The sequence below is a fragment of the Gossypium hirsutum genome, chromosome A11 (assembly GCF_007990345.1).
Source record: "Gossypium hirsutum isolate 1008001.06 chromosome A11, Gossypium_hirsutum_v2.1, whole genome shotgun sequence".
Classification (NCBI taxonomy): Eukaryota; Viridiplantae; Streptophyta; class Magnoliopsida; order Malvales; family Malvaceae; genus Gossypium; species Gossypium hirsutum.
The window spans coordinates 109,372,990-109,397,264 of NC_053434.1; the positions used below are offsets into that span (position 1 = coordinate 109,372,990).

General features: G+C 33.8%; 2 protein-coding genes and 1 long non-coding RNA gene across 4 annotated transcripts; 1 reads left to right on the plus strand and 2 right to left on the minus strand.

The window, feature by feature from the left end:
- Positions 1–294: 294 nt before the first annotated feature.
- Positions 295–1,726, minus strand: LOC121209867 (uncharacterized). The gene is made up of 3 exons (XR_005905018.1): positions 1,174–1,726; positions 982–1,046; positions 295–856 (listed from the first exon to the last, which is right to left on the minus strand). It is a non-coding gene; the product is annotated as an uncharacterized lncRNA (long non-coding RNA).
- A 2,606-nt stretch (positions 1,727–4,332) lies between these two features.
- On the plus strand, positions 4,333–7,937 carry LOC107888781 (probable serine/threonine-protein kinase WNK9). Its single transcript, XM_041081695.1, has 7 exons — positions 4,333–4,949; positions 5,069–5,106; positions 5,283–5,510; positions 5,625–5,845; positions 6,065–6,222; positions 6,314–6,752; positions 6,839–7,937. Exons 1-7 carry the CDS (start codon positions 4,872–4,874, stop codon positions 7,396–7,398), a joined length of 1,722 nt encoding a protein of 573 aa, XP_040937629.1. The 5' UTR covers positions 4,333–4,871; the 3' UTR covers positions 7,399–7,937.
- Positions 7,938–12,252: 4,315 nt separating this feature from the next.
- On the minus strand, positions 12,253–23,631 carry LOC107888772 (uncharacterized). Of its 2 annotated transcripts, XM_016812977.2 has the most exons (6): positions 22,796–23,631; positions 21,961–22,063; positions 21,313–21,368; positions 13,195–13,359; positions 12,622–12,735; positions 12,253–12,546 (listed from the first exon to the last, which is right to left on the minus strand). In XM_016812977.2, exons 1-6 carry the CDS (start codon positions 23,468–23,470, stop codon positions 12,454–12,456), a joined length of 1,206 nt encoding a protein of 401 aa, XP_016668466.1. In that variant the 5' UTR covers positions 23,471–23,631; the 3' UTR covers positions 12,253–12,453. The 2 variants fall into 2 exon arrangements, with proteins under 2 accessions (XP_016668466.1, XP_040937630.1); XM_041081696.1 differs by lacking the exon at positions 21,313–21,368 and having other exon boundaries at positions 13,195–13,355; positions 22,796–23,628.
- Positions 23,632–24,275: the final 644 nt, after the last annotated feature.

Sequence of the window (24,275 nt, forward strand, 5' to 3'; positions counted from 1 at the left end):
CCATCTCTGTCCAACCTTACACACCAAAAAGGGTATGAAGTACCCCTCTATCCATTCACGCCATATAGTGATTGTATGTCACATTCAAAATGTTGTAGACTAGCAGTTAGAACAGAATGTGATAAGTCGCCAAAATCAGATATATATGTGGCTTAGCCACCAGTCTTGGCAGATTATTAAACTGCCCACACTTTCTCCTCATTCAAACCCTTAATGCATATGCAAATTTACAGATACAGATATAAGCATACGGTGTTACAAATTCATATTATACTCATTTAATACAGAATACACTTACTCGCCAGTCTACATATCGTTGATATATATAACAGTTTGTACAAAAACAGATTATCATTTGATGGGCTTTATAGCCCAAATCAAACCATACGGACTTTACAATAGGCTCACGTTCGACTGGAATGATGTTTACGGTCTTATTGAAAAATCTTGAATTTTGGCCCATACGCCCCTATGGATTCACACAGCTTGAAAGGTTGGCCCGTATGGTCTACACGGCCTAGCACACGCCTGTGTGGCTCAAAGCAATGAGTTGCATGGTCTAACATACGGCCAAGCACACGCCTATGTGACTCAAACACCAATTATCTCTCACATCGCCTAGACACATACCCGTGTCTCTGGCCCGTGTGACTCTAATTCCAAAATAGTGAGTTACACAGCCTGGGCAAACGCCCGTGTTCCTGGCTTACGTAATTCTAATTCTAAAATAGTGAGTTACAAGGCCGTGTGGTGTCGATAGTCATGTTTTTTAACTTTCACAGAACGCAAAAATCGGGGTTTTTGTTACACACATGGTACGGTTTCATTGTAGAAGCAACCACGCTAATCTCGAAGCCTAAAAATGACATTCAATTGTTGAATCAAACAATTTATTCCCAAACAAATCGTTAACCAAATCCAAATCAAAATTATGTCGAATAACTTCGACATGAAAGTCCAACTCAGAAATTAAGCACTTACCCCCATACGTAACAGCGAAACACGATCATGGTTTGATGAAGAAACTTTAATCCTGAGGTTTTCGCCTAAAAAAGAAACCAATTGATTATTTAATAGAAAGTTCAGAATGAGACGACGATATTTCAATCTCGACAAGAACAAACAAAGTCAGGCAAAAATAATAGAGAATAACGACGAAATTTACTCCAATACCTGTCAATCTAACGATAACCAACCCAATTCCGCAACAATCCAATGACAATTTATCACAAGAAAGAAAAAAGAAAAGAAAAGGAAGAATGTTTAGAGAAGAAGAAGATAGGAAAATAACGAAAAATAAAAAGAAAGTTAAAACGTGAAAAAATGATTTTAAAAAATAAAATCAATTAACAAAAGAAAAATAAACCGACTTCACGAATGAGTGTAAAAATATGTTTAGAGACTTGAACATGTGACCAAGAGAATATAAAAACTTAAACATTGAATCAACAGGCTCTTTCTTGACATAAAATCACACGTAATTAAGCTTAAGTCAGAGGTTCAGGAATAAGGATTCATTCAAATAAAATAACAAAATTTCCAAAAGTAGGATTTAAACCCCTAATCCCCAACTCATAGGTAGGGCACTTAGCCACAATTACAAAACTTTATTAAACAGGATTTAGCTAACAATACTTAAATTTTTAGGGCGTTACAATTATAATAGTTTAGAGACCAAATTTTACCTAAAAAGATTATAGGAACTAAATCTCAAATTTAAACATATCAAAACCATAATATAGCCCAAGACGATCTATACTAACACATACCAAATAAAAGTATATAGACTAAATCTCAAAATTAAGCATAGTACCATAACATGACTGAAGACATTTCATACCTAACACAATCATCCCTAATCTATGCTATTATATATAAAAACGAATGATACGGGCATTTCTCATGTGACACGTGTTATCACCTTCTATTCTTTTTAGATAATACTCGATATATTATGTTTAAATTTTTGGTTTAAACTATATACTTTAATTTTTTTACATAATTTGGTATTTCAATTTTTATAATATCATTAGTTAATCTAAATACTTTATTTCTTATTAGATTGCTAACGTGAATTTTTAATAATTGTTAACATTGTTAAAATTTCCTATTAAATCCATGTTCATTACAATACATTTTTATTACATGACCACTAAATGAGTTTTTGTTTTAATTTTAATAGGTTGCACCAATAAATTTAATAGAAGACTTAAAGTCGAAAATAAAAGAATTAAATTTCAAATGTGCAAATAATGCAATGACTTGAAACGTATTTTAATATTAAAATTTTTATTATATAATTTGATAAAAAAGATAATTAATTCGATGTGCGTAAAAAATTTAAAAAAAGGTAGCCATATTTAAAATTTCATTTTTTTTTGCAAAGTAAAAAGAAAGATATAGTAATATACTTGTTCCTTAATTTGTAATCATTTTAAAGCATTGAATTCAAATTCAACAAACTTCATTCAAATGAAAAATGATGGCATTTTTCTCACTTATTTATTTTTCATAAAATGATGGCCTATTTATAGGTAAATAATCTTCACCTACTCTTACTAAATTTTGAAATCATTTAAAACAAAGTTGAAAATTAACATTATTGTCATAGTTGTTCTTCACTGCATTTAAATCAAATCTATCCTACCACTTTTATCACAATAACTTTTCATTGCATTTATAAATACAACATTCATTGGTTTATCGCAATAAAAAATTAAATATAAGAAAAAATTGGGCATACATTGTTAATTTAATTATAAAAAAGTTACCTATTACAACAGAATTCATTTTAGTATTTTATTTAATTTTTTTTCTTTCAATTATTGAATTTCTATTATTTATTAAATCATTTAAAAATAATTAGAAAAATTAATATCTGTTAATTTTATTGACGTGACATTTACACGACAGTTCACGTGTATACTATGCCAGTAAAATTAATAAACGTTAACATTTCATTCATTTTAAGGTGATTTGATAAATAATATAAATCTAAAGAAAAAAAAAGAGAAAAATCTAAATAAGTGGTAAATGAGCATTTATAATGCTAAATCGAAGAGTAGTTAGCAATTAGCAAATTAGAGGAAGCCACCCTCCTATTAAAGCTATCCCTCAAAGTTGCAAGTGGCAAATTCAGATATATATCAAGTTCAAGCCCTTTATTTTTTTAATAATTTCTTCTTTTTTTTTTTTCTAAAATCCCCAACACAAAAATGGTGTGTTGGGGAGATTTATCCTTACCTTGTTTGCTTATATTTGGTGTTTATCACAAACTCATGAATTGTTTGTTTGTCCGAAAATTAAAAATCAAATTCACAAAAAGTAAATCCACCATTATTGATTCAAATAAATGATTGGATATCTTATTTGACGGTAAATATTAAGTTTGTCCAGTGTTCGGTATGAACAGATATTTTAAGATTCTAATATGATTTCATTGGATCTAACTTATTTTCTTTTAACCAAAAATAATAACATTGTTACGATTATAAAATCAAAATTTTAATAATGTACCTAACCCATATATACATGTGTGGCTCAGTTTTAAAAGCTAATTTTTTTTTCCTTTGATTTTGTACATAAATTAAATTAAAGGTTGGTGAATATTAGAATATGTGATCAATAGAGAAATGGGTACTTAATGATTTTTAAAAGAAAAACATAGAAAAGGAAAAAAAAAGTTGGCTGGATAAATTATTTTTTAAACTTCAACTGAATTAGAAAAGAGTTGTATAACATTAGTAGAAGAGGAGGAGGATAAGATGAGAGGTGCCGGAAGGAGAATAGATAAAGGTGAATATTGTTGCAGCTGTGGGAGTTGGCTCGTTAGTTGTTAGGAGGGAGGAGGCAAGTGGTCAAGGACAATGGGAGACGTTGGCTCAGGGGGTTCTCCTGTAAGTTAGGGAGTTGTCCAGTGCTGGAAGCTGAGTTATAGGGGACTTTTAAGGGAGTTAAACTAGCATGAAAGAAAAGAGTTAAGAAGATTGTCTTAGAGATGAATTGTATAGAGGTAATTAACATATTGAATGGTCATATTTGAGATTAGAATTTATCATGAGAATAGATATGAAATGAAAAGTCTTTGACAAACTTTGCTGTATGGTGCATGGCATTGTGGTGGTTGAAACTCTTAATACAATGATAAAATTTTTCCTCCTAAAAAAATATTTAAGGAATATGGAGTTTTGATTGGTGGTTAGGTAAAAGGTTGGAGCTTGGTATGGGAGACACAGGGGAAGAGCTAGAATGTTAGATATTACACAGTTTTGACAAAGTAGCAGTTGTTTATTTGGATTATTTAATGTCCAAATTGTAACATATGTATGTGATAAAAACTGGAACATGAAACAGGTTTGAGCATCAAACTTCAAAGGTGGGGTCATTGTTTTCTAATGAATTAAATTACCTTGAAATTTTTAACATTTTCTTTTCTTAAGATTTATTTCACTTGTTTGTCATGTTCTTTCATGGGGGTGTTTTTTTTCATTTTTTTATGTGTCCCCTCAAAAAAAAAAAAAAGTGGCAGGTTTTGCCTAAAAAACTCGTCTTTTAACTCAAAACCTCTCTTTCTTTGTTCCTTTTCATGTGAATAATTCATCATTTCTTTCATCTTTCTTTTTCTCTCTCCCTTCCCCCTTCCCCCCTCCTCCCGCTCTCTCTCTCTCTCTCTCTCTCTCCAAAAAGGCTACAGAAAAGTTGTTTTTATTTATTTATATTTGTATGAAAAAACCCCAAAATTTCCCCTCATTTCTTGCCCAGTTTATAAAGAGAAATCTTTGTTTTAACAGGCAAAAGGAAGAAAATAAAGGATAACATAAACACAAAATAAATTTATTCCTTTTTTTATTACAATTTTTAATCTTTTGAGTATGAATGGTCTTTTACATCTTGAAGAACCAGATTGTTCTGAGTTTGTTGAAGTTGATCCAACTGGAAGATATGGCAGAGTATTCATAAATTAACTTTCTTTTTCCTTTTTTCTTTTTTTTTTTAGTTTTGAGTTGAAGTTTTTGATTCTTATACCTTCTTTGTATTGTCCTTTTTTCTTTCTTTCTTTTGTTTGCAGTACAATGAAATCCTTGGAAAAGGAGCTTCAAAGACAGTGTATGGTTCAAAACTCAAATATTTTCCCTTTTTTTTTTAATACCCAATCCATATTTCTTCATTATATTTGCTTCTGTGCATCTTTTTTTTTTATTACAGAATTTGAGCCTCATTTGATATTTCCAATGAAGTTTTTTTTGGGGGGGCATAACATAGATGGTTGATGTTTATTGCAGTTATAGAGCATTTGATGAGTATGAAGGGATTGAAGTTGCTTGGAACCAAGTCAAACTTTATGATTTTCTTCAAAGCCCTGAAGATCTTGAAAGACTGTATTGTGAGATTCATCTCCTTAAGACATTGAAGCACAAGAATATTATGAAGTTCTATACTTCTTGGGTTGATACCGCCAATAGGAACATTAATTTTGTCACTGAAATGTTCACTTCTGGAACTTTAAGACAGTAAGAAAAAAACATGTCCAAAATCTGTGTTTTTTAATGTTAAAAATATGGCTTCTTTTGGTGTTGTTTATTAGATGTTTGATGTTTTGTTTGTGATGGGGGATCCCCTTGCAGGTATAGGCTAAAGCATAAGAGAGTGAACATTAGAGCATTGAAGCATTGGTGTAGGCAGATCTTGAGAGGCCTTCTTTATCTCCATAGCCATGATCCCCCTGTGATTCATAGAGATCTTAAATGTGACAATATTTTTGTCAATGGCAACCAAGGAGAAGTTAAGATCGGCGATCTCGGCCTTGCTGCGATTCTCCGCAAATCTCATGCTGCTCATTGTGTTGGTATGTTTATCTTAACCAATTTTCTGGGTAACTTGAACTGAACTTAACTTTGGTAGACTCATAGAAATGATTTCAGTACGAAACAATATGCTGTCTATCTTGTTTGAGAAATATTGAACTTTTCGAGTTTTTTTTTTGGGGGAGAGGGGGGGGAGGGGGGAAGGGGGTTGATTCAATAAAATGGAAAGTCACCATTTTTGGGGCTTGCTTTTTCCTCAGGAACACCAGAGTTTATGGCTCCAGAGGTTTACGAAGAAGCCTACAATGAATTAGTTGACATTTATTCGTTCGGAATGTGCATTTTAGAAATGGTTACTTTCGAGTATCCTTATAGTGAGTGCACGCATCCAGCTCAAATCTACAAGAAAGTTGTCTCTGTAAGGGCTTTTCACTTTTCTTGACTTGCTTTCTCGCTTTGTTTCATCTGCTGGAATGACCGAATTTTCATTAACACGTTCTTATTTTTAGGGTAGAAAACCAGATGCTTTGTATAAAGTTAAGGATCCGGAAGTCCGACAATTTGTTGAGAAATGTTTGGCAACTGTGTCTTTGAGGCTATCTGCGAGAGAGTTGTTAAATGACCCTTTTCTCCAGATTGATGATTGTGAATATGATTTGAGACAACTAGAATATGGGAGGGAACTTGATGAAGTCGGTCCTCTCATTAGGCTACCGTATCTCGAGTTTCATCACTATAGTAATTCTTATAGTAACGGATACTCAAATGGTTATGGTTACGAAACACCAAATGAATGGGGGTATCATCCTGCTGAAATTGAACCAAGTGGAATCGAGCTTTTTGAATATCAAGAGGATGAACATGCTGCAAATGTAGACATAAGCATCAAGGGGAAGATGGGAGATGATGGTGGTATCTTTTTGAGACTTCGGATTGTCGATAAAGAAGGTTAGGAACATATTTCATCCGTTCTTGTCAACTTTTTCTTTGTGGAGATCTGATTTGAACTTTCTCCCTTTTTTGTCAACTTGCAGGTCGTATTAGAAACATATATTTCCCATTCGATGTTGAAACTGATACAGCATTGAGTGTTGCTACTGAAATGGTTTCAGAATTGGATATCACTGACCAAGATGTGACTAAAATAGCTGATATGATCGATGGAGAAATTGCTTCCTTAGTACCTGGTTGGAGACGGGGGCCGGGAATTGATGAATCACCGTGCTTTTCGAATCAGAACTTTTGTCACAATTGTGCTTCAAACTGTACATCTACCGGCTCCCTCTTAGATTTTTTGACACATAATGGAGGTGTCAAAGACTCGCGAGTTCTTCAGTGTTGTAGAACTGGATGTGCTTCAATGCATGGCCGGTTTGAAGAGATTACTTTTCAAGTCGAGGAATCCGAGCATTGTGTGACAGATGGTGCACCGAACGAGTCAAGCCAATCGGACAATTTGCATTACCAGGAAATATGGGATCAGCACGAAAATCATGAACTTAGACACAGAAATTCAGACGAAGAGTTCGATAAATCAGATCAATCATTCTCGGCAAATGATGATAAAGAAGTTGGAGAAGAAAAGAAAATCTAATCTCCTAACAGGAATTCAATCCAATGTTTGACAAGCTCTCGGTCTTTCTCCGAAGTTCATTCATTATACTGTGATCTCTCCGACAATTACGAGAATGAAGTCCAACAGGAACTGAGATGGCTTAAAGCACAGTACCAGATGGAATTAAGAGAACTTAGAGATCAACAACAATTAGGAATTGTATCAGACTCTTCAAACTGCAGTAACAAAGACAAGAACAGAAACAATGACATTCCGCCATTATCGACTTTTGCCCCTAACAAGCATTTTAACTCCGATTTCCATGACAATAAGAATAAGAGGTGCCCCAATTCAGCTAACCGAGGTGGCCAGTATCGCAAACCGGCAGAATCTCCAAGAGTTAAGGAGATGGTCACTGCTCAAAATTTCTTTACTGGACCACTGCTTCCACAATCTCTTCATAGAACAACTTCCCTTCCAGTTGATGCTGTTGATATATAACGTAAGACTCTGCATTCTTTTGAACATTTCTCTACATTTTTAGAGGCTGAAATAAATATGAAATCAACCCCTTTTTATTTTTTGGTCCATCAATGTTCAATCCAATTAGTTTTTCTCTATAATATCATACAAAAATCGACATCTTTGCCGTCTTATAATGTTGAACTTCCAGTGGTGGAGATTCGGTTTTAGCTTTTTGAATATATAAACATTATAGTAACTCAAGAGCCTAAAACACAAAGGCATTGCATGTTGGAATTGAGTGGATGAATCATTAAGCATATAATATTGCCATCTTTCTAGCTGGCCAGGCCAATCATGTGCCAACAAAAAGCAAAAAAGAGCTGGCCAATGACAAGTTTTCCAAGAGCTCTAACATTTGATGCTAAAGAGGTCCCATTTAGATCTGGCAATCCAATCCTTTTTTATTATGTTGGTGTATTTTCTTGTGTCATAATCATCGGATTTTAAGATAAAAACTTTTTAGTATGAGTCTAAACTTTGCATGTCTTGTGAGCCTCTTGTTATATAAGATTTAAGGTAAAAATATATATATTATTCATGTGGTATGAAGATGCCCCATGGTATCAATGATTGATTGGGAGTTTCAAAAGGAAAGTAAATTAGATGGGACCCCAATTTGGGGGTGGGGGGTGGGGGGATGGAGGATGAGATTGAGAATCATGTTCCATCCCATGCATTGCATGTTAAATCTCTTTGAGCTTGGCCCCACTCACCTATCATCATTTCCAATGACCAGAGGACATCCCTCTGCTGACCTCATTATCCTATCTTTTCATAAAATTTAAACACCATATACAAATATAATTAAATACAACGTGATATGTAAATATATATATGTAAATGTGAATAGCTGGATGGAGTATTAAAATTGAATAAGTCCAGAAGTAATGAATAATGGTTTCCTTACAGATTGTACAGATGATGGTACAAGCATTGAAGTGTGAAGATGGGTTGGTCAAAGTTTTCAAAGCACTGTTTGTGATTTAATAAATTAATGGAAAGGTTGCTTTTATGCCTCCAATCCAATAGGGGGGAATTATCCCTTGTCAAAAAAGTAATTAATATAATTATAATTTCAGAGGCAAAGTGGAGACCAACTCATTGATTTAAGAGGATTTACCAACTTTTACGTTTTTTTTTCTATTTGAGACTTCAGTCAAAAATATTAGAATAATAATTTTTACAAGCATATTAAATTTTAATTTAATTAGTATAGATATTATTATCAATATAAGAATATATAAGTTTAAGTGCGTTAAAATGCATTATACTCTTATTTATAGGTTGATGAGAGATTATAAATAATTTTAAATATTTTTTTTAAAAACATATATAATCAAATCTTATAATAAAATTATTAAAAAAAACAATAACTTCACAATAATCACATTTTATAAATCGTCTTTTCCCTTTTTTGACCGTTTAAATTGAGATATTCTGGAAAAAAAAAAGGAATCTTGAAATGAGCCAAAAAGAGGTTGAAAATTTTGGATGAAGGCATGTTACAATATTATTCACGTGGCTGAAATTAAAATGGATAATTTTCCTTATTTTACTACTTTTTTTTTTACTTTTTAATATTGGAAATTTACTTTTGGATAAAAAAAGTGGAAAAAATAAAGAAAAGTATGCATTAACATATAATAAATAAAGAAAAGTATGCATTAACATATAATCTTAATAACTTTTGCATACTTTTTTACTGTATCTTTTTTTATCCTTTTCGTATTGTGTTGAAAGCAAAAGCAAAATGGTAAAATTACGTATTTAGAATATAGATGTGTTTTTAAAAATATATACGATAAATAATAAAAAGTATGATTTTGAATTAATTAGTAGTAAAAAATGAAATATGTACAATATTAAAATTAAAAAATAGATTAAATTGAGAATAAAACAAAATTTATACAAAAAAATATTATTTTACAAATAAACTAGTTTTTTAATAATTCCTTATTGAGTTAAGACCTGATTGATGGGTGACACAACTTATTAAAAGGCTTAATAAATAATATAGATTCACAAATATATAAAAATGTATGTAAAAAATATACTTATTAAAATTCTATATAAAAATAAAAAATTGCATTAATTCGAATGATAAATAAAAATGTTTTACATGCATTGCATTCTATGCTTGAATTTTATTATTGACAAATTTTTTTTTATTTATAAAAATATAAAAAGACAAAAATACCCACGTAATCATATAATTCACTTAGCAAATAAATTAATTTTTAATAATTTCCTAACTAAATTAAAAATCGACTAATGAGTGACATTAACTCAATAAAAACCTTAATAAATAATATAGATTTATATATATTAAAAATAATTAATAAAATAGGTCAGATGTTGATTTTTATCGAAATAAGTCAAAAGCTATGGGTAAATGGTCCCTGAGGTCCATTGAAATTCCGATGTGGTCCCTCCATTTTAAAATTATATTTAAAAGTAATGTTACTTTTTAAAATTCAAAAAGAGATTATTTAAAATATTAAACTGTATTATTCATTATTATAGTTATCTTATTTTTTAAAAAAATTATTCACTCTTTAATACTAACCCTTTTTTTTTGAAAAAATATATCAATTTTAAAAATATTTGTTAATTTAAAAGTAATTTATTTAAAAATGTAAATGTTAATTATTTAACAAGTAAATTTTAAATTTTCATATTTTAAAAATGATTATATTTCAATTTCTTTTAAATTTGCAATTCTTATAACATTTTTAAATTAAAAAATATAATTTAGCAATTTCAAATTTAAAAAATAATATACTGTTTGATTGATAAGGAAATAGGATGGTTCAAGTGTGAAACGTGAAGTCAGAAGAAAGGCAGTCAGTCAATTTATCATAAAGTATTCTTATACCATTGCCCCATAAACAATCCAATTATATGGCTACAATGTACTATTATGTAGAAATCCATTCCTGGTCAATGGCAACTAAAACTGAAATGATGGCCTCATCCTTACAAACGTTTATCACAAATAATATGTTTCAAAAGTGGCAATTGAAAGTGGAAACTTTTATAACCAAGATCACCAATGACCAAAGAGGCAAATATGAATAAAAACAAAAAGAACTTATTAAAGTCAACTCCGAATGAGCCTAAAACCTAGCTTAGTTGTATCAGTATATCCGAATCCTAACATCTGCAATCCCTTTCCTTTTTTATCTCTAAGGCTAAAACGAGTAAAAATATCATTCAAATTTTGCACTAAAAGTCAATCTACATTTCCTCTTTTACTCAAATAATAAATAAATTAATCTTTGCATGTTATATCAAAGAGCAAATTGGTCTTTTCTATTAAAAGAATTATCCATTTCTACCATTAAAAATTGACATAGTTAGTAGAATACCTAGATAGTTATACATGGCATGCCACGTGTACATCATTCTGATGTGTACATAGACAAAGGACCAATTTACTTTTTGATCTAACATCTAGGACTAATTTGCCATAGAGGAACAAGTCAACACTAGATGTGTATGTGGATAGATTGAGGAAAAAATGAAGACATACAACCAGAAACTTGTACAATTCTGACCACTTCCAACTCCAAGATAATAGGACAAAATCAATGTAACAAATGCACTGATGTTACGGTAATGGAATTGTATCATCTGAACAGTAGTGAATGTTAGGCATGACGGCAAACACTTTTAAAATATGAGTCAACTTCTAGTCACTGTCATGTTCACAACCAGGTAAACCTCCTAATCACACCATTAGTTAACAGGCAAAGCCTCATTCCACTTAGGAACTTGAAATATCCTGTGTTTTGATCCTTTTTCTTTTATGATCTAGGCACTAGAGTAGTTTAAAAGCCTTGAAATGCACCGTGCATCGCCAAAAATGAATGAAACATAGATTGTGAACATTTCATAACCATCTGTTTAAGATCACAAAACCCTTTGAAAATGATAGATATCAACCTTTTAGGTTATAGTTTTTATAAAAGCCCTTTATCCTAATAGCAATTCTGGTATAAATCCCATTGCAAAGATTATGTAATAAGAGCTTTTGGGAAAACTATGTAACCAAAGGGAGGTGTGAAATTAGTGCTAGAATCATTATGAAGTGAATGATTATAAACTATGTTACTCGGACTTGGATGTGAGTGTTGGCAGGTATGTATCCAACACAGGTGTAGTCCGTTTGCTATAAGTTTTTCAATGCATTTGGAGGTTCCTTGTTGGCTCATATCCCATACCCATGTCACAAAATATGTCAAACATGGATACTTCATGAAAAATGAAGAGTCAGAGCGACAATATATCATAGAAGGCAAGAGCAGAGCTATGAGGTAACAAGTACAGGTTGTGATCGAAGTCTTGGAGTAGGACCAGAAAGATAAATAGGGAAATAAAAAATTAATGCTTTCAAGCAAATATGTATCCTTTCCATTTATATGTTCACTAGACTACATCTACTTTTAGACAACCAGAACCTCAGTATAACAGTATATATTTATTATATACAAATGAACACAAGGATTTAAGAAGCAGTGCCAATTTATACCTCTGATGAGAAGATACAAGGTGTCTAGTTCTGAAATTTTATAGAGGCCTCAATAGTGGGTAGTCTTCAAGTAATTCTCGCTCTGACAATGTGTCATTTTCATTCTGAGGTGTCCACAAGACCTCAACTGCCTGAATGATAATCAAAGAGATGTCAGGAATGAGCAATCCCGAAAAGTCATAGTTGGGGAATAAGACAATTCATACCAATATTTTGCTTGAAGGGATGGAGGCAAGTTTTTGCAAGGCTTCCTTTAAATCACCACTTCCATTGATGGGGGGCAATTTATGCATTCCTTCAGCAGCCACCAAAATTGTTATCTGAAATTTCAGAAATTGGATATAAATTAAAGAAAGTAACAGAAACAATTAACTTGAAACTTGAGTTATAATCCTTATTCCATCTGAAACTCAAAAAGACAACTCAATCATAACCATGCCATTTCATAGTCTATTCATCCAGAATGATGGATTAATACTCTAGACAAATGAAAATTTAATATCAGAGTTCAAGGGTTAACTAGAATGCTGAAGAAATTTATCCCTTAAACCTGGTTTACATCAATTTTAATGGTAATTTGTTACTATCCTAAAGAAGCAATATCTCTCCATACTTCCATGCAGATAAAACATAGTATGTGGGTTCCTCTAATGCTTGCATGATACAACTCACTGAATGGGTGGATGCTATGCAGAATACACAATATTCCAGAATGATGTCTTCAATACATTGCACCCAATACATTTGCAGAAACTATAACTTAAGAGGCAAGGTCTTACCACTATGTACTCATTGCTAAATCCACTAGCTTTCTGGCTGCTTGTACTTTGCCTTTTAATATTGTTCACATTCACTAGAGTCTCTTCATCAAATTTACCCCGTTCTTCAATAGAGAGCTGATTGAAGCGTTTCTCCCCATCGTCTATGCTCCGTTTCACATCTACCTGACATTATATGATATGTACAAATTCATGCATACGACAATCAAGTTGTGAATTTAAAGAAAGCTCATAAACTAGAACTACAAAGAAAAAGGTCTAATTATAACAATGATATACTTTGAATGGAACTCTTACAATAATAGGACCCTCAGGTCACATGGTCAATGAGGACTGCAAAAAGAATGACAGTCCTAGATATCTCCCCATAAGCCCATTTTTATAAATTACAAAGAGTGGTGAACATCTTCAACCAAGAACTTTCAAACTACAATTTATCATCGTTGAAATCCTTAAAACAAAATACTTACATCCACAATAAGAGCTCCTAAAATAAACTGTCACAGATAGACACACATCCAAAGAGAAAGCCTCACTGTCAGCCATTCAATTAATGAAGTATGCTGAAATATGTCTACCTATGTAACTATCAACTTACATATATCTCAGAGTATGGCAGCACTCAAAATAGACATGAGCGAAGTCTACAATCGAATTAACCGGAAATTTATCCAAGCAATCCTTGAGCTTATAGAATTTAGTCAGAAATGGGTCAAAATCATTATGCAATGTATATCCACAGTCTCATATCAGGTCCTTGTGAAAGGAAGCCTCTCAGAACAATTTAAGCCTTGTAGAGGTTTATGTCGGGGGATCCCATCTCCTTATCTTTCCTCGTTGTGCCAAAATGTCCTCTCTTTGATGCTAAAAAAGGCTGAAAATGAGCAGCAAGTGAAAGGGATCATAATCAGTATGGGAGCCTCACCTATCACTCGTCCATTATTCGCAAACAATACCTTTATTTTCTTTAGAGCTGATGTTCATGCATGTAGAGCCGTCAAAGGTATTCTCAATGAATTTTGTAGGCTTTCAAGGCAAAAGATTAATTTTGAGAAGTCTGAGCTCTTGTTGAGTCCTTCCACCAAATCAAATGCAAGAAGATGGTTTAGCGGAATCTTCAATGTTAAAAGGTCAACCCAGCAAATATCTGAGTGTGAAGTTTGATGCCATTAATAAGAAAAGGGAGTTCTTTTGATCCATACTTGACAAAATTAATAGCAAGCTTGCATTGTGGAAAGTTAAATGTTTGTCTCAAGGAGGAAGATTAACCCTCATCATATCTATTTTAGCCCCCTTACCCTTATTTTACGTTCGCTTGCTTCAAAGCTCCAAAAAACATCTGTGAAAAGATTGACCAAGTGGCTCGATCCTTCTGGTGAGGACATGAGATTGGGCAAAAAAACTTCATCTTTGTAATTGGGATAAACTTTGCTCACCTATTAATGAAGGTGGTCTTGGTATACACCAGACTTCTCCTAATGCTCTCATTACTAAGATCTTAAAAGCCAAGTATTGTCAATCACAAGACTTCGAGCTTGTTTGTCCTAAACTTTCGGTTCCCTACAACTGGAAAGGGATTCTTAAAGAGGAGCAACCTCTGTAATAAAGGCAAAGATATCCAAATTTGGAGTGGGGAACAATGTTGGGTTCAGACATCCCAAACGGGAACTCAGTTGAATACAACTAGAACCAACTATTCCCAAGTTCATATAGGCAGCTTGCTAAAAAGTAACGGTAAGTTGTGAAATGAGCATAAGATCAGATAGGATCTCGAAGATTATGCAGTTCACAACAAGATCTTTCTCTTATTTTGGTGGGAAGTACAAACTAGTAAGAAAGGACAACCTTGAAGGTAGATTTTCAGCTAAAGGGGATATAGCCTGCTATGGAATCTGAAGAGCGATAAAGCAATCATGGTAAGATCAATAATAAATGGAGAAGGTTGTGGAAGCTCAAACTTCCTTTTAAGTTCATCATTTTTCTGCAGAAGATTTGCAACAAATACTTGCCAACCAAAGACTTAAGAAAAGAAATATAATTTCTCACAACACTTTGTCCCTTTTTCTCTGAGGATACTGAGGACCTAGAGCACATTTTATTTCATGTTCTTTTACTAGGTTTGTCTGAATTGGAAGCACTCTCACTCTAAGAATTAATCTCTTTTTGCTTAAACTTGTTATCAGAATAGATGGATCGATGGCTACAGGTTAAGGATATCGATACTCAGGAGACTAGGGGGTTCCATACTACCTTCGTGTGTATTTTGTGGGCTATTTAGAAAGTGTGAAATGATACAATCTTTAACAAAGGAAGTCCTAATCCCCTCAATGCTCTTCGACATGCTAATTATATGATTGCTTTCACAATGAAAGCTGAGAAATTTAGCGCAGGAAAATTCTTCTTCTTATAAAGGAAATACAACCTAACTTATATAGTAGGATGACTGACATTTCAGTCCATTATTCTAGGAAAGATAATAGGACAATCCTACAAAGTTAGGAATCTTAATAAACTAGGAAAGCAACTAATTAGAAATCAATAATGACTAGTCCTATTTGTCTTAGGAAACTAAATAATAAATCCTAATCTACCAGATTACAGCATATCAGTAAATTCCAAATATATACAAGCTAATTTGGCTCTTTCTACACTCCCCCTCAAGCTGAGGCGTATATGTTATACAATCCCAGCTTGGAGTTGAATTCATCGAAGCTGATTCTTGGAAGAGCTTTGGTGAGAATGTCAGCAAGTTGCAGTTGAGTAGGGATGTAGTTCAGTTGGACTATTCCATTGTTGACCTTCTCTGAAATGAAATGCCTGTCAATTTCCACATATTTGGTTCTGTTATGATAAACTGAATTTTTAGCAATGCTTATGGCAGATTGACTGTCACTATGTAATTTTATTTGGTCCTTGAAATCAACCTTTAATTCTCTTAGTAATCTCTAAATCCACATTCCTTTGCAAATGCCCAAAGCAAGAGCACTCTGATTCTGCACTACTTTTTAACACCATAGACTACTTTTTGCTTCTCCATATAACAAGATTGCCCCAAACAAAGGAGTAGTAACCACTTGTTCATCTTCTTTCAGTCAATTATCCAGCCCAACTTGCGTCAGTGTAAACTTCTATCTCATGACTTTCACTCTTTTTGAAGAGTAATCTGTGGCTTGGTGTCATCTTTAGGTATCTGAGAATCCGATTCACAGCCTTTAAATGTTCCTTATGCGGATTATTCATGTGCTGGCTAACAACACTAACTGGGAATGCAATGTCTGCCCTCGTATGTGAAAGATGGATCAAATTGCCCACTAGTCTTTGATATTGCCCTTTATCCACTGGTACACTTCCCACATTTTTCTTTAACTTTAGGTTGGGATCCATAGGCGTCTCTGTAGGTTTACACCCAAGCATGCCAATCTCATTCAACAAATCTAAGGTGTACTTTCCTTGATATATAACAATCTCTGCCTTAGATCGAGCAACCTCCATGCCTAGGAAATATCTAAGAGTGCCAAGATCTTTAATTTCAAATTCAGTAGCAAGTAATCTTTTGAGTTTTGATAATTTCCTCTGAGTCATCTCCAGTTAGAATGATGTCGTCGACGTAAACAATGAGAATAGCAATTCTACCTTTTGATGAGGATTTCACAAATAAGGAATTATTTGCCTGGCATTGGTTGTATCCATTTTTTACTACTGTTTTGGAAAGCCTGTCAAACCAGGCACGAGGTGATTTAGCCCATACAATGATTTCTTCAACTTTCACACCTGATGGCTGTTTGAAGAGTTTTCTAAACTTGGAGGTATTTCCATGTAAACATCATCTTCAAGATCTCTGTTCAAAAAGGACTTTTTGATGTCTAGTTGGTACAAGGGCCAATCTTTGTTTACTGCTAGTGACAGTAGAACTCGAACTGTGTTTAACTTGGCAACAGGTGCAAAGGTTTCCTGATAATCGATTCCATATGACTGAGTAAAGCCCTTTGCCACCAGCCTAGCTTTAAACCCCTCGATACTTTCATCTACTTTATGCTTAACTGCAAATATCCACTTGCAACTCGCTTCTTCCCTCGAGGTAACTTTGTAAGGGTCCAAGTTCCAATGCTATCTAGAGCTCTGATTTCTTCCTCAACAACCTTTTTCTACGCTGGATTTTTCAAGGCTTCTTGAATTGAATTTGATATTTTTATATTATCAATAGCTGAAATATATGTTATATATGATGGCAGCAATTTCCCATATGCCACATATTTCTCAATAGGATGGTTTGTACATGTTCGGACACCCTTTCTATAAGCAATAGGCAAATAAGAATCATCAACAAAAGGAATAAGAGGCTCAAGAGTTGAAGAATCCATACCAGTCTGAAATTCTGAAGCAGGAGACTCCGGTTCAAGTTCTTGACAATCTCTGATTTGAGTGTCATTCTAATTTCCAGTAGGTCATCTCCTTCTAGAATAGACACGAAGTTTTTGATGATTTGCACCAAGTTGAGGATTAGTGGACTCATGGAACTGAGACTCAGACGGTGTGTCGTTTGGACCTGATGTGGAATGGAGATTTGGATTTTGAGGACTCGGAACGGGGTAAGGATGCCAGATTGACACTTTGGGGTAGAACATACATGGATTGAGTGTTTTGAAGAATGTCCTAAAGCTGAAATTCCCTCGAGTTCTCCCCCTGAATTTCGGATTTGGAAAAATAGGATTGGTGTTCAAAAAAGGTAACATCCATGGAATTGTACATCTTTCAAGTAACATGTGAATAACACTTGTACCCTTTTTGACTAGAAGAATATCCTAGGAAAATGCATTTGACTGATTTGGGATCAAGTTTGGTTCGATGCTGTTGGTGTATGTGAACAAATGTTAAACAACCAAAGACTCTAAAGTGGAAGATCAGAAGAAAAAGATTTAGCATGAGGAAAGGCTTGTAGGAGGACTTTACGAGGTCTCTGAAATTTTAGCACTCGACTAGGCATTCTATTGATGAGATAGGTGGCAGTAAGGATGGCTTCACCCCAGAAGTGTTTAGGTACATGATTAGTAAACATGAGTGATCTAGTTACCTCAAGTGTCTATTTTTTCTCTCGGCTATGCCATTTTGTTGAGGGGTGCCAACACAAGAACTCACATGAATAATTCCTTATTTTATGAAATAGGAACCCAAGGCTGATGTAAAATACTCCTTGCCATTATCGGTCTTAAGAATCTGAATTTTGCTTTTGAATTGGGTGTGAATCATGGAATAAAAAGACTTAAAGATTTCCCCAGTTTTAGATTTTTCTTTCATAAGGAATACTCAAGTGGTTCTAGTATGATCGTCTATAAAAGATATGAACCAGTGAGCCCCATTAATATTTTTCACTCGTGAGGGTCCCCAAATGTCACTATGAATTATAGAGAAGGGATGTAAAGGCTTATATTGGATGGTAAGATAAACATGTTGTGTGTGTTTAGCAAGTTGACATATTTCACAATGAAAACCTTTGAATTTTTATTGATGAACAAATGAGGAAGCAATTTTTCAAGGTAATGAAAGTGCCATAATATGACTTGATTTTCATTTGAAACAGAAACAGAAACAGAATTAGAGAAAGAGTTAGAAACACAGCTTGAATGAACTTGTTCATTTAGAAGAGAATTCCCTTTGAGCAAGTAGAGACCACCACACATTTCAGCACTGCCAATCACCTTCCCCGAATTCGCTGCCTAAAATTCACAAAGATTTGGATAAAATTTATTCACACAATTCAAGTCATGGGTGAGTTTGCTAATAGAAATCAGATTACAATCTAATTTTGGAACATAAAGGACAGATGAGAGAAGAAGGTCCTTTATCAATTTGATTGATCCAATTCCTGCCACTTTTGAGAGTGATCCATCTGCTATTCGTACTGTATAAGGGCTTGAATATGGACTGAACTTGTGGAATACATTGATGTCTTCGGTCATGTGATCTGAAGCTTCAGAATCAACTATCCATGGTCTTAATTTTCTGGTTGTTGCAATATGAGCAGAAGAAAATGTACCTTGATGTACTAGCATGCTTGTATGTTGTTCAGTAGTGGGTGATATCTGTCCGAGAAATTTCTGTAGTACCTCAATTTGCTACTGGGTGAACGGATTGATTTCCTTGCTAGTGTTGTTGTTGTTGGAAGTGTTGACAACATTTGCTCGGCTATCCTGATCCTGGTGTGCTCAGTTAGGCCTCCAATCAACAAGCTTCCCATATAATTTCAAGTTTCTCTGAGGTGACCAGGTTTTTTATAATGGTCGCACCATGGTCTTCCTTTTCTTTGCTTGTTATCCTGAGATAAGTTATGTGTATACAAGGCTGAGCCTTCAACAACTGGGAAATTCATTTTTTCTGTCATCATCAGTTTCTTCCTGCTTTCTTGTCTTCTGACTTCAACAAATGTCACTCGGACGGAAGGTAGAGGCTTGCTACCCAAGATTCTCCCCTTTCATCCAAATCCTTATTGACACCAAGGAGAAATTTGAATATTGTCTTTTGATCAACAATCTTTTTGTGTAAAGCTACATCATCTAGACATTTCCAAGGGTATATTTCAAACATATCAAGGTGCTGCTAGTACTCGGTTATTGTGTTGAAATATTGAGAGATAGTCATCTCCCTTTGTCGTAGATCATTAAGACAAGTTTCAATTTCAAATAGTTCAGAGGTATTTTCAGAACTGGAGTAAGTTTCTCTTGTCGCATCCCATATTTCCTTGGTTGTTTTGTAAAGAAGGAAATTTTCTCCAATTTCCGTTTTCATAGAGTTTATTAGCCATGACATGACCATGTGATTTTCAATCTTCCACGTGCGACACTTGGGATCCGTTGTTATCGGAATAGGATCCTTATCGGTGAGATAATTATTCTTGCCTCTACCAGAAATATACATAAGGACGGATTGTGACCATTGAAGAAAATTGTGGCCATTGAGTTTGTGACTAGTGATAGGAAGATGAGAGTTTTCGATGATATTGGCTGATGAATTTTCATAGTTTTTGGCTGAGGGATTTTGTTCGGGTCTGGAATTGACTTCCAAGGAGAAGATGATTTGTGTATCCATGCTGTTTTAGGGTTTAGAGCCTAGCTATGGTACCATGAGAAATTTAGTGTAGGAAAATTCTTCTTTTTATAAAGGAAATACAACCTAACTTATATATTAGGATGACTGACATTTCAGTCGATGATTCTAGGAAAGATAATGGGACAATCCCACAAAGTTAGGAATCTTAATAAACTAGGAAAGCAACTAATTAGAAATCAATAATGAATGATCCTATTTGTTTTAGGAAACTAAATAATAAATCCTAATCTACCAGATTACAGCATATCAGTAAATTCCAAATATATACAAGCTAATTTGGCTCTTTTCTACAAAAGCTTTTGATCAACCTGTCCACTCTAGTAGATCTAGACTAATTGTTCCAGAAGCTCATGCTCATTTCTCAATTTGACATCTAGTCTCATGGAATGGAACTTAAGTTTATGGATCAACAAAGTCAAAGATTATATGCATTATGGAGGAGCGGCTGTTGCAAGGGATTCGAGAGCAAATTCTATTTTGATCTGCAGAAGTTTGCTCGCTCACTCGAAGGTTAAAGCTCGAATTTTAATTCATCGTTTTGCACCGCTCAAAATAGGAGGCCAACTCCTGTAGAATTATTAACAAGGAAAAACATTGGCTCAACATCATTAAAGGCAGAACGAAGGTTGGATGGAAACTTATCCAGGGATGGCAGACATTAAAGAACCAATGCATATGGTAAAGATTTGTACAGGAGACTTCTCGAACCAAGGAATGAAAAAGGAAACAAGAGAGCTTACAAGATAACATATCCTTTAGTTGATTGTAGCATACGGATTTATTTGGTTTCCATGCAAAATATTTGCATTATGTACCAAAAAGAAAAATGTGGCAGCATTTTAGTTTTTAGAGCATTATCTGCATGCACCAGAACCTTTACGTCTACCACTAAGCATATGATGTTCATTAAACGATTCTTGGAGACTCAAGGTACAAAAAAGCATATCCACGCATGTAATTAGTTCACCAAGGGAGACAAATATGTATGTATATATTTCAGAAAGGTTAACTTACAGATGAATAACCAGAGATGCAATAATCAGGATGGCGAAGCAAAGCTAGAGTTGTCTCTGCAAACAAAAAAAAATAGGAATGTAACATAACCAGTCTGACAGATATTGAACTTGACATGTTTAAGAAAAATAAGAGAATACACCACTTAGAACCAGGGCACCTTCTACATGTCATAAGTATTGCTACAGTAAAACAAAAAGAAGAAAGCAGTCATATGCCCACTTCTTGCATCCGAAATATCATTTAACCATGAACAAAATGTAATGAATGGCTTCTATGCGCATTTCAATCAAACTAAATCATTAAATAGGGTAAAAAGCTTATGCCCTTTCTTGTCATAATTGTATGTCAAAAATTTTATTAGCTCTCATGCAGTTGCTATTTACTAAAGCAGATTTCAGAATAACAAATATGATAGTTATGCTATAGAGCTATAAGACTTGTGCATGGCCTCTTGGGTTATTATATTTTCTTTATGACTAGGCTAATACTCGGAGATAGTGCAAAAATGATAGCTACAACAGTTAAAAAGGAATAGCATTTTCATCTATCTTCACTTCCCAACTGTAATCTACATAATGCATAGAACACCACCACTATCTCCAGTAAGACTCTAATTAACTATAGACAGATCTTAGAATGCTTTACCTGTCAACACAAAGCTCAGACCCTCAGAGGTAGAGGTATCAGCAACTTCAGCAATCCGATTAAGATCCCTTTGAAGAGACCGTCCCATACCCAACAACCCAACCTAATAATAAAAACAAAGAGACTACAAATGAACAAATGGTAATTGAATTCCATCAGTAATGGCAACCATCACAATTCTGTGTCCATCTCTCTTCCTTGTCTAGCTCATTTCACATGACAATTATTCATACAAAATTAAGTCTTGACACTTTATTACAAAAAGGAATTCATATTAAAGTCAGCTTTAAAGATTCTACCAGAATTCACATTTAAGCAACCCTCCTCCATAGACACCCGATTTTGTCAGGGTCATTCTCAAGTCTCACTTTGATTTCTCCTAATTTGGATTGGTCCATTCTTTTGTGTCTTTTGTCTAGCATGCCGGATGTTACAACTTCTCTGTATATCACATTTATTTCACATTCAATCTATTCAGTTGAATTTCGACATGTTGATTAACCGTGTATTTATCCATACATCTGAACACCACTACTTCATATCTTACTTCAACACATCTGATCGGTAGCATTCTCACTCTGAAATTGGATATTAATTTATTGATATGCATCAATGATGCAAAAAACAAAGGAACAAATCCTTAAAACATAGTATTTCTTTTTATCTAAAAACTAGCTTCACCATCATTACAAGGAGATCAGCATGCTTTTTTATGATTAAAGAAAGCAGTTGATTCATTAATGTTAAACATCATTCAAGGACTTTATCACCTATGCAAACATACTTAAAGCAAAAGAATAACTAAAAAGCAATAAAAGAAAATCCAAAAGCTTACCTGAAGCTTAATAACACTAGTCCTTTCGCTAGTAGTGAGCACACTACTCTCAGACCGATCCGAAAGGAACCCGGAGACCAAAACAAAGGCAGCAAACCCAACCAAAATCAAGAAAAAACTCGAGCCGGCACCAACACCTACCCCAACTGCAGGCCCCATGTAAAACCCACCACCTCCGAATGGAGCAGGCGCATAATAAGGAGCCGAATACGAAGAAAACCTCGACCCTCCATTTCTAGGCACCGAATAACTCCTCGAAGATGAAGAACTCGAAGAAAAAGACCTTCCTCCCATCCTCCCACCTGATGCAGCCAATGCTACGTTATTAGGATCATACATTAGCAACAAACCCAATAAAACCGCGGCTATAGCGGGCTTTTTTAACGCGTTCAAAGCTTTTAACATTGTTTGAGAAATAATCTCGAATGGGTTTTTGTCATTTGAGCTGGAACTCAACTGGTTGTTGGAGCCCAAACTCGAGCTCGTCAAATGTTTCCTCTGCTCCGACGAGAAGAAGCATTTAACAGTGAACTTTGCCGAACGTTGACCGTTGAAAGCCAAAGTTCCAGTGAAATGAGATAGGCGAGGAGGAGAAGGAAGAGGCAAATGAAGGGGGAAATAGTGTTTCAAGTTCAAAGTGTTGGATTGGAGCAAAGAAGAAGTAGAAGTTGCCATGGTGAATGGAGAGAGATTATGAGCTTTGGGTGCGGAGATATTTTTTTGAAGAATGAGGGAAGGTGAGATCAAGAAATGATTTGGTTTTGCGGGGAATGAGTTTGGGTGAATGTGATGGTGAAATTTGAGGGAGTTGTGGCCATGATAAGAGAAGGCCGATAGTGTCATTTTGAACCTCTCATCTTCATTTGTAAATTCCCATTCAAAAGTTTTAGGTCTAATTTTGTCTTCAACCCCTCTTCTCTTTAATAATTGAAGCTTTGTCAAAATGCATCCATAAAAAATAATGAGGGTTTTCGTTGCTAAATAAACCAATAATTAAAAATAATAATCATATTTATCTATACTATTATTTAAGTCTTTAATTGAATGTTGGTATCACGAATCAACTGGACACCAACTCGATTAAAGAAATTAGAAAATGTCCTTCTATAATTAAAATAAATTATATTATTCAAGGGCGTTTTAATTTTTTTATTTAAAAGAATCAATAAAAAAACTAGGTACGATTGAATTTAAATCTATACTAATTACATTGATAATATATTATTTTTATCACTAAATCAAAGCTTTATTTTAATAAGATATTAACATTTTTATTTTATTATATATTTTTTATTACTTTCATCAATTAAATACATAATTTTTACACACATGCCCCTGTAATAAAATTTTTAATTAGTACATCATTACTAAGATCACAATCATATTTCAAGATATAGTGAAAAAATTCATGAAAAATTTTAACTAGATTTAGAGTTAAATAAATTTTACAAGGGTATAATATTCTTCCAATCCCTGTACT

What these genes read in the sequence shown, in the direction of transcription:
- LOC107888772 (XM_016812977.2), bottom strand. Translation starts at nt 23,470, where the DNA reads ATGGCAACTTCTACTTCTTCTTTGCTCCAATCCAACACTTTGAACTTG. An exon ending in CTAGTGTTATTAAGCTTCAG is followed by an intron (nt 22,064 to 22,795) that starts GTAAGCTTTTGG and finishes TTTTATTATTAG; the next exon opens with GTTGGGTTGTTGGGTATGGG. An exon ending in GCATCTCTGGTTATTCATCT is followed by an intron (nt 13,360 to 21,312) that starts GTAAGTTAACCT and finishes ATATAATGTCAG; the next exon opens with GTAGATGTGAAACGGAGCAT.
- LOC107888781 (XM_041081695.1), top strand. Translation starts at nt 4,872, where the DNA reads ATGAATGGTCTTTTACATCTTGAAGAACCAGATTGTTCTGAGTTTGTT. An exon ending in CAACTGGAAGATATGGCAGA is followed by an intron (nt 4,950 to 5,068) that starts GTATTCATAAAT and finishes TTTTGTTTGCAG; the next exon opens with TACAATGAAATCCTTGGAAA. An exon ending in TCATGCTGCTCATTGTGTTG is followed by an intron (nt 5,846 to 6,064) that starts GTATGTTTATCT and finishes CTTTTTCCTCAG; the next exon opens with GAACACCAGAGTTTATGGCT.